The sequence below is a fragment of the Amblyomma mixtum genome, chromosome 5 (assembly GCF_055824585.1).
Source record: "Amblyomma mixtum isolate Tamu chromosome 5, ASM5582458v1, whole genome shotgun sequence".
NCBI lineage: Eukaryota > Metazoa > Arthropoda > Arachnida > Ixodida > Ixodidae > Amblyomma > Amblyomma mixtum.
In genome coordinates, this window is record NC_143016.1 from 89,617,258 (window position 1) to 89,631,077 (window position 13,820).

A 13,820-nucleotide genomic window follows, 5' to 3' on the forward strand; every position below is an offset into this window, starting at 1 on the left:
TATTTTTCAACACCGTTACGGCCTACGCAAGCAGTCGCATGAGACCAAAACATATCGCCTCCACATTTTAGATAATTTTAGACTACGTGTGGTGCCATCTGTCGCAGATCCTGCGCAGCAACTCGTTCTAGGCCGCCGTGCCCCACGGTGCAATACCATCAGGGCGAAGAGAAATTAGAACCGTGAAACGATAAAACTAAAACTTTTTTTTTTTTTTGTCGTGGAGTGCAGAAATGTGTGAAAAGCGAAGGCCTGGGAGAGTACTACGGGAGGCTAACTACGCAGTTCCAAGGGGGCTGGGTCAACATAAGGGAGCTCGGGATGGGGAGTCTTCGGCTTTCTAAGCTACTTTGCGAGTCTTGCGTGCGAAGCACTCGCTGAATGCCGACTTTTCGCTTGTTTGTCCAGTTTTGCAGGCTGACAAGATCACACTACGTGTATGGCAGCCCAGAACCCCATACGGGTTTTCTGCGCGCGTAACAGATGGCACCATCTGCGTTTTCAGACACGCCGGTACTGAGTGGCGGTCTCCGCCCGCGGCATACACTGCCGCCTTGTCTCCGAAAAAGGAAGTGGGGTATCTGCTTCCCATACATCCAACAGACATTCACAATGGTTCAACGGGGCCTACCTTTCCCTTCCCTTTCTCTCTTCCCCTCCCCCTTCCTCTTTCTCTCTGACTGCAGTTCCTGAACATGGCGAGCGTGTTTATGAAAATCTTCAACCTGATCTGCATGATGCTTCTTATTGGTCACTGGAGCGGGTGCCTTCAGTTTCTCGTCCCCATGCTGCAGGGGTTTCCTTCCAATTCCTGGGTCGCCATCAACGAACTCGAGGTGAGCGCGTCAGCAGGGGCCGGGGCGCGCGCTTCGGGCCATGTTGCCTTATCCAGCGCTTTATGTTGGACAACTTGCCGCAGTCTGCATGCTCTTGTCGCTTGAACGTCCGAGAGGTGGGAATGGAGAAGTCAGTGCTTAGTGTTTTTCTTCTGTGGTCAGGATAACGGACAAAGAAAGGAATTAGAAAACGGGAAAATACTGACATTTAAAGCAGCCATAAATTATTTCGCAACTCTAGCTCAAGTGCCTGTTTCCGGATAATTGTTATATTAGTGGTGACCGCCCATTATCATTGCAAAAACATATCTTCGGCTTCGCTTTAAAAGGCCTATTTGTTTGCTTAATTCATCTAATATGTGTGACCAAGAATATTGGTTTATATGACGTATTTTATGCAGTGTCTTCCATTGCTGGCAGGACTAACAGTAGCCACCTCTGCGCTGCATATTTTTTTACTTTTGTTGGGTTGTTTTTTGTGCATTTATCGCTGTATGAATGTGAAAGGGGCGTTACACAAAACATATACACTGTCAGGTATATGTGCCTTCTTGTCAACCACCTGAGCAAGACAGCAAGACAAACGTAATTTTTATACTCGCCTTTATCCGAACATTCACTGCTAAAATCCAGGGATAGATGCAATATGAATCTGGCCTGGTATAGAGAAAAGTATTGACGCTTTCGGAGTCTCAAACGATGGTAATAAAGTTTTATGTTTAAACTCAAACCAAACAAGATTTAATAGCTTTCGTTTTACGGCAGGAAAGCAGCCACAGAACAGTGCTCTGAGCAGGTTGACGAGGTTGCTGTCATTAAATCATAGATCAACGGACATTGGTGTGACATGGAAGGCCGTCCTAACAAATCCTGTTAGGTTAGAAACGGTTCGTACAAACCTCTTGCGAGCTTCAAGACTGATTGTGCACTCGTAGTTGCTTGATCGCGACTAATGCCCCTCGTATACTCGGCACCAACTCTCGTTCTCCGGCGCAGACCAAGTACTGGTTCGAGCAGTACTCGTGGGCCCTGTTCAAGGCCATGTCCCACATGCTGTGCATAGGCTATGGCCGCTTCCCGCCCCAGAGCCTCACGGACATGTGGCTCACGCTGCTCAGCATGATCAGCGGAGCCACCTGCTACGCCCTCTTCCTAGGGCACACCACCAACCTCATACAGTCGCTGGACTCCTCGCGACGACAGTACCGAGAAAAGGTTCGTGAATTGCCACACACCCTCCACAGTTCGCTCAAGCCGGTGATCGATGAGAGCAATTAGTCACTCGGAAAGGAACAGCCAAAGCCAATCGATTATTCATCGGTCGGCAGAGACAGCCAACGGTTCAGCTCCTTAGTCAACCTACGCAACCGTGATATACGAAAGAAATAGTGAAGAAGCAGTAAATGCTTCCAGATACTGCTTATTGACTTTCACCAGCGCTCTCTCATTGTTTTTGTCGTTCTCTTACCCTCGAAAGAGGAGGGCACTCAGTCGAAATGCCACAACTGCTTATATCATCTTCCCTTTTATAAAGAAAGAAAGAAATACTATTTCCGCCAATTTAATGTAGTGCGACTCCGGTCCAGAACTCTACGCGCGGCTTATGCCAGCGCATACTACGGGTGTTGTAATAGAGAATTCCATGAAGACGCTTTGCTCTCCGCTCCTGGACCGCTAGTGGCCCTCCCGGAGGTACTACAAGAGCTTTAAATCGTCATTTCAACAAAAGTTTTTTTTCCCCTCCTCCTCTTCCCACCGCCATTCTAATCGTTGGTGCTCGGCGTGCAGTTAAAACAAGTCGAGGAGTACATGGCATACCGAAAGCTTCCAAGAGACTTACGACAAGGAATCACCGATTACTTCGAGCACCGGTACCAAGGGAAGTTCTTCGACGAAGAAGCCATCCTCGGGGAACTCTCCGAGAGGCTACGAGAGGTGAGCCTTTCTACTGCGCCACGCGACATGCTGCTTCACTGTACCTCAACCTTGTTATTTTATTGGAACCGCATAGCCTTCAGCAAACTTTTATTCAGTGCTTACTTGATGTTTACGGTTATGAACCTCTAGCAAACTTTTATTGAGTGTTTATATCCGTGACCGCGGCTTCAGAGTTGTAGTCAACATGTGGGAGTGATGTTAGATGCGGCTCAGCATCCAGTTTGACTGTACGAATCATTGAGGGCAGCACTCACCTCCGTCTAAGAGGATTTCCGCATAGCCTGGTCCAGGACACTGAATTTTACGGTTTACCCTGAGTGTTAAAGAATGACACGGAGATCTGATGCCGGGGGGTTAAGGAAAAAAGTTACTCTAAGTCGCCTAATAAACGTTAAGTATGCATCGGCGTTTTGCTGAAGGCGCCTTGATCCGTAACAGCAAGCGCAGGTCAGTAACGCTGTACTTAGCTATGCAAGGATGTGTAATTCTACTTATCGCCAGTGTTCCCAAGGAATCGTTTCGCTTCCTAACGTCTCGCTGTGAATGAACAAGACCATGAGCAAAACTGCACAATCATTCTCGCGTCATGAGTACAGAGAGGTAGGGATAGAAGGCAAAGGTGGGGAGCTTATCCAGACAATTACCAGTTGGCTACCCTATACACAGTGAGAGGGAAGGAAAAGGATGGGAAAAACGAAGCTGATTACGTTGTAGAAATGCAAGCATTCACGCACACCATCTGTAGACTATCGGTTTAGACAAGCGTGCTTGGGAATAAGCATGAATTCCTGGAAATTGGATGTTGCCAGCCTTACTTTTACCGAGCCAAACAGCGCCAGACACATGATGTGGCGTGCACGGTGACGCTGTGTATACACCTCGTTGCGCAGGACGTGATCAATTACAACTGCCGGTCGCTCGTGGCGTCGGTGCCGTTCTTTGCCAACGCGGACCCAAACTTCGTCAACGACGTGGTGACCAAACTCAAGTACGAGGTCTTCCAGCCAGGCGACATCATCATCAAGGAGGGGACACTCGGGACCAAGATGTACTTCATCCAGGAAGGCATCGTGGACATTGTGATGAGCAATGGAGAGGTCGCCACCAGCCTCTCCGACGGGTCGTATTTCGGAGGTGAGTTTCCCTCCTTCCTCTCCCCCACTCCCTCTGGGGTCTTTAGTTACCCAAGCGAGCAGTTTCCAGCCCTTCGGCCAACGTGCGCTGTACAGGACCGGCTTAGTTTTTCACAAGCGAATGGAGATAGCTGGCGAACGTATGCATCGAAAAAGAATTAACGACGACGGTCAGGCAACAACGAAAAGCGGTTGTCCGGACGCATTACATTTTTACCTGCAAGAGCCGTACGATATCTTGGGAGGAATACTGAGAAGAAAAATCACATGGACGGGTTAAGGCTGAGTCAAACGAACTGGAGGCGTCTACGCCTAATAAGAGGTCGGCATGGGACAACTGGTTACTCATAACACATACACAGAGTTACTTTTACGTGGCAGCGAAACTCCATTGACAGCGAACCCCCGTTTTTTTTATTATTATTATTTACAGTAGTACCTTGCATCTTACGGCTGCTCAGTTTATCATATGTGCCAGATCACCGCTGCGCCCAGTTTTACCGCTATCGGTAGGCAGCTGTAGGTAACGAGGCTGACTCGTAAAGAATTCGCAATGTGAGCAAAAGCACATGACTGAGCAAATGCAGCGAGACGTATAAAGAAAAACAAGCAGACAGGCTTAAAACTACGGATCATTCCCGAAAAACTCATTTTCATACTCGACGTCTTCAGCTTTTGTCGCGGCTTGCTGCCCACAACGCAAAACTTGAGGCGAGCTTTAATTTCCAAGATATGGCCACTACCAACACATAATGACCTCGGTTACCTCTAAAGTGACTGTGAATGCGGGGGAAAGAAACGCGGCCGGTGTAGGCTGTACGTAACGGGAGGGCCACACCGGGATATTTTGATGACTTAATGAACAGCTGCAAAAAGCTCGGCGCCTGATGCGCGGCCTGCCCGCAGAGATCTGCCTGCTGACCAACGCCCGGCGCGTGGCCAGCGTCCGGGCCGAGACCTACTGCAACCTCTTCTCCCTGTCCGTGGAACACTTCAACGCCGTGCTGGATGTGTACCCTGTGATGCGACGGACCATGGAGTCCATCGCCGCCGAGCGGCTCAACAAGATCGGCAAGAACCCGGATATCGTGTGCCAGCGCGAAGACCTGCGCGTCGACCTCAGCACCGTCACCGCCCTGCTACGGTCCGCCCAGGCGGCCCACAACGACGACGACGAGGACGACGAGGACGGCGGCGACGGTGGCGACGCCAAAGGGGGCGGCCGCGCGCAGGGCGGCAACCGGAGGAAGTACAGCCACCTCCTGGGGGTCCACCGCAGCAGGGAAGGCGGGGCCACGACCATCCCGAGGCCGAAGTCCGAGAGCTGCTTCCACCGCATGTTCGATCTGGCCAGCGGCGCCGCCGCACAGACAGCCCTGCCGCGTTCGGGAACCTTCTACGAGAGTCTGACCGGCATGGGCTCGCAGGGGAACCTGCAGGAGGACTAGGCGGCGCCGCCCTCGGGGCCCCACGAGGAAGCTGCCCATAGCAGGTGTAGTGGAGGAGATGATATGCGCTTATTACGACTGTGCCTGCTCCTATTCGGTCTATGTACTACATTCGGACAAACTTTAAGCGGAAGAGAAGTGAAAAACGGGCTAACGCCCTTCCAAGTAAGCCGGCTATAACTGCCTCACGATGCGCCTGTCGCAGTGTATGCGTTTTGTCTGTGGATCGTGGCGTTTCATGGAGAATCACCACGGTCTTCGAGTCCATACATGCTGCAGCCGTAGCGCGCGTCAGTAAGGCACTAAAGACAATTACAGTATGCAGAGTTATTTTCTTTTTTTTTCACTGCCAATATCGCCTCAGAATGGTGCTTGGCGATTCCAGCTCGTCTGCGAGCTTCATCTTCTCTTCGCGGCCGCAGGGATTCTACCCAAAATCGACAGTTCTAAACAACTGAAAGCAGCACAGTTCGCGCGCATTGTTGAAGTCCTTTAAAGTATGTATAAATATAAAGGGATCAAAGATTTGAAGGTGGTCTATTGGCCGAATTCACTTTTTTTTCTGTATAGCCGTTGAGGCTACTGCAAGCTCCACAGAGGCTGGATTTGAAGTTCAGATGCTTGTACAGCCTCCAGTTGTTTGCAGTTATCGGCAGCTTCCTCGTCTGGCTAAGAAACCCGCACGGCCCACGAGCGCTCCGCGGTGCATTTAAGGGACTGCTAAACTCTCCACTGTCGACCGACTGTAGCATGCTAAAAGAAATTCCATTCAATGGCTTCATTTTAACTGACATTGTTGAGCAACGACTTTTGGCCTGATTTCGTGTGCACAGTGCCCTTATGTTAGCGTGTATACTGTTCCTTGTAAGCTCACAGTTTCATTGACAAGGCGAAATTGGTGTTTACTGTTCCTGCTAGGGCACATTACCGTTGGTGAACGCAAAACCTGCCCCAGTGCTGCGCGGAAGCACGTCTCTTGAATGCACCGCGAACGCCTCGGGGCCGCGCGGGCGCAGTATGCGGGACCAGCGTTAGCGCATCTGGGAGCAAAGTGGCCTTAGGAGAAACGGGATAAGCCGTCACAGGGGTAAACACAGACAGACACACGCACACTACCATCGACACACATATCGCTCCAAGCACGGCTCGAAGAAAAAAAAAACCACACGACACCTTGCTCACATTGCCGAGACACGTCACATATGACACCACTCTGTCTGTATGTCTGTTTCGTCTGCACAATGTCATGTTCCCTTCCTAAAGTTGACTGCAGGACGATCTCAAGCCGTCCCCTCCCGATGCCCATCCGAGATCGACAGAAACGATCCTTTTCTTTTGCCCAAAGCGTGGTACTGATTAGTTCCTCTTCAAAAGAAAAAAAAAGCAGAAGATAGCCGTATTCCCGCGAGACTTGACTCCTCCGGGCATACTGTAAAAGGCCTAGCTAGCCCTTATAGAGTATCATTGAAACCCGATATGTCGCGAACCGCGTTACGTTGTTCTTGCTGTTATGGATGTTGTATGCTTCCTAGAAAACCACGTCAGCCCCAAGCCATATATAAAAGTGATCGGTGTTACCGTAAGTCGAAAGAGGCGAACGAGGCCAGCTATCACGTGGTCTGGCAAAACAAATTTTAAAACAATTTCGGCGTATTTAGCAGCGAAATTCCGCAAGTAAAGCAGTCGACAAACTGCGCTCGCTACATCTAACGCGTCCAAACCAAAAGGTAGCACAGTTATACAAAGGCGTATCACAGTGCAATACGCGTATGACACGCGTTTCTTATGACGCATCGAAAAGCCAATACCACGTCCTGGCCTCTTTCACTTCGCTGGCGAATTCCTAACAACTACATCCATGATCGTTAAACCATCAACTCCTTCCCAACGTGATCAGACGCGAAGAGATATTGCCGAAAATAGTGCTGTTGCATTGTTTCGATGTAGCATAGAGGCTAACAATGCTTGCTGATAGGCTTCCACGCGTCGGGTAGTGTCAAAAATGTTGTCGCACTGGTAAAAATCTGCCTAGTTTGGTGCCCTAAGCGCGGCACCGTTCCAAAGGGTATTAACTGCAAGTTCCCTCCCCCCCAACAAAAAAAAAAAATCTGGTGTTGAAATATTTGCGTGCCGTGAAACAGCGTGGTTCCAGATTCGCTTGCGCTTACAATGCGTATAAGGAAAAAAAAAGAATCTACTTTAGCGAATCTCGTACTCGGGAATGGAAGAGGATAAACGGTCTACAGAATACAAATGGGCTGGTGTAGTAGTCTAGGAGAATTACACACGCACGAACAAGAAGGAACGTGTTGCAGGAAAGAAACGAATAATTCGAAGCAACTAACACTGCCAGAGGCGGTGCTCTGTAAAAGAAAACGAGAAAAGAAAACACGCTCTTTTCGTCGAGCTCGGCATGAGTCGATGGCTGGAAACAAGCTGCGTTGATGGCGAAGTGAAAGTTGGACGATGGCGCCTCTCCGGAAACAGCAGAGGCGCAACGGAACAGAACAAAAAAAGGCAGGAGAAAAATGGCAGACGAAAACTCGTCTCCGCAGACTCCGCATCCTGCTGCCCTCCCCCGGGGGAAGGGAAGCGAACGACTACTTCCAACGTCGCCTAGACTAATTTCCTCTAGGTGGCGTTGCTACTTCCCTCTCCTTCTCTCTCTTGCTCTCCCTGTGCTCGCAAGGCTCGTCAAGCGAACCGAAAGTCGTATCAGAGGCTCCCGCGGCGGCGACACCAGCGACGCGTTCGCAACCGCATGCGGCAGCGATATAATTACGAGCGCCTGTAAACGCGGGCCAGCGCAGAGTCGTCAAGCACGGTCACTGCTCAACCCACGTGAGCGTCCGTAAACACGCTCCCCTCCAGATTTGTGTGTAGGGTATATCACGCGACCCCGCTGAAGGCGTAAAACAAAAAGGAATGAACAACACTACAGCAACTGTTCGGCCGGGCATTCTTGTGCCCCGCCCAAAGCATCCTTCGCAGACGGGCGCTGCCAAAAGAATAAAAAAAAAACAGGCAGAGAGGGAGAGAAGAAGCAGGGGAAAAAAAACGGAAATGCGCTCATCGTCCAAGCTTCCGCGTCACGCATTGATATCACCCCTACCCGCCTTCCGACATTCTCTCCATGACTCGCCGTTGAGAACATCGTAAACTGCATGCAACTCTTTGACTAGGAGCATGATGTTCCTCGCTCCTGAAGCGACAGAACCTCTCTCTCTCCCTTCATGTCGATCCATCATGCATCGTCGCGCATTTTGTCATTCGTTTGCTCGCTCGCTCGCTTGCTGCCAAAGACAGGCACGCATTGGGCGTGTACAGAAGACACGGGTGCTAGAAGAATACGGTCACCCTCAACCGCCACGATAGAAAGGAGTAAAAAAGAAAAAAATATATACGGTGGATTGGAGTTTTAACTTCGAAGAATTTAAGGTCGTAATTGGGTGCACGGCTACAGTGAAATCACGGTTATGGCGAAATATAGCGGCGCCGCTCTCCCCCAGCTTCGAAGAAACGAGCTTTTACTGTAACGATAAAATGTTGTCGGTACGCGCTGTATAGGTGCTGCGATCAGTTCACAGCCTCTCTAGTTATAAACTCGACGAAGAGCCTCGACGTTTGTTTTGGGCACCCAGGGGGTTCTTTTTCCCTTAACACCATCCCCAGATTCGGCGTTCCTCGGAGATTTGTTTTCAGCCTTGACCTTACTTGGCCGGCAGACAAGGCATAGGAATTAGGGCGGGGCGTTCTAAGCCAACCTTTCAACGTAACCGGAGGCCTATACCGGAGGGTCGATGGACAGTTCCAAGTCCAAGACTAAAACAACAGGCGATTAAACTGTATGCAACTAAGCACGTACATCTAAAATTAAAGTGCTAGAGTACGCTGCATTCTTATCTCTCAGCCACGTATTCAAACTGAATGATTAAGAGGAAGAATCCCGCCAGACTGCATGCTCTGTTGTGAAGTGCTGCTGACCGGCTTTCTTATCACGTGACTGTGTAAGCTTTTTTTACAAATACTACGCGGAAGGCTGGACAATAAGAAAAATCTCGACTGTTTGTTGAGTAGCAAGGAGAAGGTGTTTGCGACAATCACTCGCGCAAAGTTTCGTTTTCTACGACCCAGCAAACGGCGCCGATTTGCAGCGCTACAGTGGTTACCAGCCGAAGCATTCCGCAGACTTTCTTCTGGGACGAACACGCTTAAGCAACGAGAGTAGACCACTTTTTTGTACACTTTTAGGCGAAAGAAACACAGTTCGTAAGCGTTTATACCTAAAAGAAAAGAAAAGGAAATACCGGGGTCATAACAGTTATTCCCTGGCTTACTGATTATTACTACATTAAATGAACAAGGGTAGACCTTGGCGCGATCGTTCGGCAAAACGTAAAGTTTCTTTGCGAAATCTTTTGTAAGCGTTGTGGGAGTCCATAGGGAGCCTATATGTAGCGCAAGTTATCAAAGAAGTACGTACTGTGCCGCCGTTGATCCGCCTGTCAGGTACGCAACGTTGGAAGGTCCGGCTTTATTACGCAACAGGAGGGACGAACGCTTTTTACTGGGGGGCCGCAGCAGGTGCTTCTTTGTACACGATAGGCTCTTCCACGGGATTTGGATGATTCTTCCCCGCAATGTCTCAGCCCAGGAAAAAAAAAAAAAAAAACTAGGCGAATAGCACGGGAAACGAAGAGAGAGAGAGCCATACCGCAGTCACGTAATACAACTCGAGCGCGGGCGCTTGCTTGCGAAAAAAAAGGCCATCACATATGAAAGCAATACTCACGGCTTCAAACAGAGTACAATGTGTCCTAGCTGGGGGCACAAACGGGACTTTGTGCCCGCCGCCGAACTAACGGTGTGAGGTGTTTATCATTCAGGTCGCAGTGAAGTGAATCTTGGAGCGCGCATCGCTTCTCAGCCCGACACTGAGGAGCTTTGTTGTTTTCGCTGCATGCGTCGTTGCGGTCTTCTTTTCTTTTCTTTTTTTCTTACTGTTCGACGCATGGGCATCCCTCTGGGGTAGCTTTTTTTTCTCTCCGACGTCTGTACATAGGTGTACATATATGAAGTGCATATATATATAGGCAAGCCAATCACAGTGTCTGCGATGCGCCGCTTCACGGGCCCGCGCCTTCCTCGCGTTAGAGAGTTCACTGTTTTGCAAAAAAGTTATTGCGCGTATTACACACAAACAGCGTTGGTCTTGTGAACCCACCCTGAAAAAAAAAAAAAAACGTCGCGGTTGTTGTCGTTGTTATATCCCAACAAACACAAAACCTCCTCAAAATCTCCCAAAAATGACCCATCGGGACATCTGGAATCTCCCCAGGAGGTGCTCATTTTTCCTGAACACATCTAAAAAACGTCCCCACAACTAGCAATGTCCAAAAAGTTGTGCGTCCCATGGAAAGCCCCAAAAGGTTAATGCTCGATTTCTCGGCTCTGGTTCAATAAAATTATTCCTCCTTTTTCGTGCGGCCTGCAGGCATCCAAGCGCACATATGTGCCAAATTTCAGGTGCATACTTACGTTACAGGTGGTGTAATCCACCTTTCCACTCGTCTGAATGCGTGCTGGCTCGGCCGTTCTGCACTTATCCGTTTACGTGAAATGTCCTAGCATTTTGCACACAAAGGAAATATGAACTCAAAAAGTCACCCGATTTGGCCCATATAAGAGCAAAGAGCAGCGCCATACAGAAGTAATTTCAGTTTACTAGCTGTGCTCTTCGCACGAATTGCATCCTGTCGTCCATGCCGGCGACCGCACCATACACCACCACAATCAAAATGCATTCATGTTTCAGTCAAAGAAAAACAATACAGACCGAATTGAAAGTACGTGCCGAACAAAACTTACGTTCAACGGCGCAAATCTGAATGAATACAAATAGCAGACGCAAACGTATGCACCATTCAATACACAGTGTACATACACTACGGCGCCATGCATATAATGATGACCACTTTTTTCTCCAGCCCTGAGAAATCTGCAATATGAAGCAAGTAAAACAGAATACAGGCTGAAAGTTTATGCACCTTAAACGCGCATTCTAAGGGCTACAAAAGCAGATATGCACACGCAAAAGCAAACGTATGTAAAGAGCAACTTGGGTGACAAAAGAAAAGACGAGATGGGCGTACGCTGCAGACACGCAGTTTCAGGTCACGGATTTTCTTCAAGTTCAAACCCCCCTCCCGCTTAGAGACTCGGAGCCAGCTTCAGCGACGTGTTATCAAAACAAAAAAAAAATATTAGTTCTACTAGGCGAGAATAAAAAAAAGTGCGAAAAGGGCCTGCAGTATGCTTAAATAAATAAATTAATTAAATAATTAATTAAAATAAACCACCATACCTTGACGACGTCGCCTACGGAAACCCAGGGATGAAATACAAGCAACAGCTGAAACCATAAATTAAACGCAGGCTTCTGTCCTGCGCCTTCTCACAGCACAGCGAGCGCTCAAACATACGCGTTACACCCTCGTAACGATCCTGGGAGTTTTATTTTCTTGTGACTAAGTGTGGGGATAAGACTGCTTGGAGCCAGGCGGGAAGGTGAACGTGCTCACGTAAGTATGTGCGGTGGCGCGCTGCATCCATGGTGCGGCAGACCGCGCATGCGGCACAGTCCAGCTTGGGAGTCGAGATCAAGGCACTATTAATCCAGTGGGAGAGAGTCAATATAACCACGCGAACACTGCACAAACTATACCGCTGCGGCAGGATGGCTGCGCGGTGGCGAAGTAGGTAGAGCAGGCTAATCCATGGGCACTCGCAGAAAGAGAGTGCTGGGTCTCCGAAGGTCCTTCCCGCCTCAGACCGTAGTAGACGGCCACGCTGCCACCACCAACGTGCTGCAGTCGTCGGAGGCGCTGAGGAATGCAGGGTGCGTGCGAGGAGTCACCTATTGCCACGAACTCCGCTGCCGCGAACGCCGCCTCGAACATCGGCATAAGTAGGGCCGTGGAGCTGCGCAAAGGACTTGCGATGCGCCGCCGCGGCATCAGTTCCAAAAGGAATGGTGTGGGCACGCCGAGGTGCGCGGGAAAACTTTCGTGAATCCGTAGCTACGAAGTCCACGACAGCCCAGTTGGCGCAGTGACGAGAGCAAGAACTGCCGCGCGCTGGGGCTTGTGCTCGAACGTCTCGGGCAGCGCGAATAAGCGCGCGCAAAATGGCGTCCGTCCAGCGAGGAAGCCGGGCGAGCGACGGGAGGCCATTACTGCACTTCTGCTAGACAGCGGCGCAGCGAGGAGTGCCGAGAGTCGGAGACGCCTGGAGGGACCACCACATAATGTTGAAGTTGGGCGCAAGCTGGGAAAACGCTAGAAGACGTGAAAGCTGGTGACCGCCGCCGCCTGCCTGCAGCATGGAGCCGACAGCCCACGTGCGAGAAACGCATGCGCCGAGAGAGATGCGGGGTCTACCGTTTCCTTCGGCTGTTCGAATGAAACTGCTGTTTCATCTCTCAAAACGGCGAGTGCAAGAGGAAAACCTTCTCTCCCCGCAGCTTGTGGCGCGAGGGAGAGAGAAAAGAGAGCGAGCTGTCAATTTTTATTTCTTGTTGAAAACCATTGGTCCCAAAACGTTATACCCAGTTACCTTTCTGGGACCAAAATGCATTAATTCTTTTTTGTTGCTGCTTAAAAACTCTCGAAAGAACGTTTCTAGACCTTTAGTGGGAGCACTGCCTTTTTTCTTGTGTTTCTATGTCTTGCCTCTATGGTCTGGAAACGTTTGATAAATGCTGTACTGGGACTGGGACATTCCATCCTTTTTTGGAGTTTCTGAGGAGGTTTTGTGTTTGTTGGGATACGGTTGAGCTGTCACCTCCCCCAATCCCTCCCTCACATCCCATCGCGCGAACTGTTGCTCCTTACGCCTCTCTCGTACTTAGCCTTCCTTTATTTTTCATTCTGTTCTTTCCGGTCTTTATTTGTTGCTGTTTACGATGCAGGGTTACAGAAAAAAAAAACGCGCTCCTGCATAACCGCGTCGCAATGGTTGCGCGCGAGTGTGCGCGGAGTCGGCGAGAAATAAAAATAACTTGAAGGCTCTGGTGAATGTCCGGTGACAGAGGCCCGAACGGTGGTGACGTTTTCATCAATACGAAACGCTATCCAGACTTGCCGTCGAGCAAAACTACGCCTTCTTTTTTTCTTTCTTTCTTGAATTCTTTCGATCGTGCTCGAACGAGGCAGAAAGTTAACAGCAGCACAACAGTGTATTTAGAGTGTGTACAAAGGCGTCTGTTTTGAAAGCACCTGTAGTTGCAAGTGAACAAAACGCCCCCTATAGTGCCAGTGAGACCTGTCGCGCAGGGAACTGCCTACTGCGCAAACGTTCACCGTACTGTAAGCATAAGCTGCCAAAAAGTGGATAAATACAAAATCGAATCATTTCGAGCCCAGTAAAGGCGCCTCACAGAGGCTTCTGCAACCTCCTCCCCTCAC

The 13,820-nt window shown here is 49.7% G+C and overlaps 2 protein-coding genes across 6 annotated transcripts in view; one reads left to right on the top strand and one right to left on the bottom strand.

Annotated features, from left to right (window-relative positions):
* The window catches only part of Ih (hyperpolarization activated cyclic nucleotide gated potassium channel Ih), a 415,526-nt gene extending 410,070 nt beyond the window's left edge, over positions 1–5,456 (top strand). For all 5 annotated transcript variants that reach the window (XM_089545515.1, XM_089545511.1, XM_089545513.1 and 2 more), the window contains 5 exons: positions 687–836; positions 1,833–2,051; positions 2,625–2,771; positions 3,665–3,908; positions 4,814–5,456. In XM_089545515.1, the coding sequence (XP_089401641.1) occupies positions 687–836; positions 1,833–2,051; positions 2,625–2,771; positions 3,665–3,908; positions 4,814–5,355 (1,302 nt within the window). In that variant the 3' untranslated portion in view covers positions 5,356–5,456. The remainder of the gene's footprint in view (positions 1–686; positions 837–1,832; positions 2,052–2,624; positions 2,772–3,664; positions 3,909–4,813) is intronic.
* Positions 1–13,820, bottom strand: part of LOC149342963 (uncharacterized) — a 162,038-nt gene that overhangs the window by 108,116 nt on the left and 40,102 nt on the right. The window lies entirely within an intron of this gene.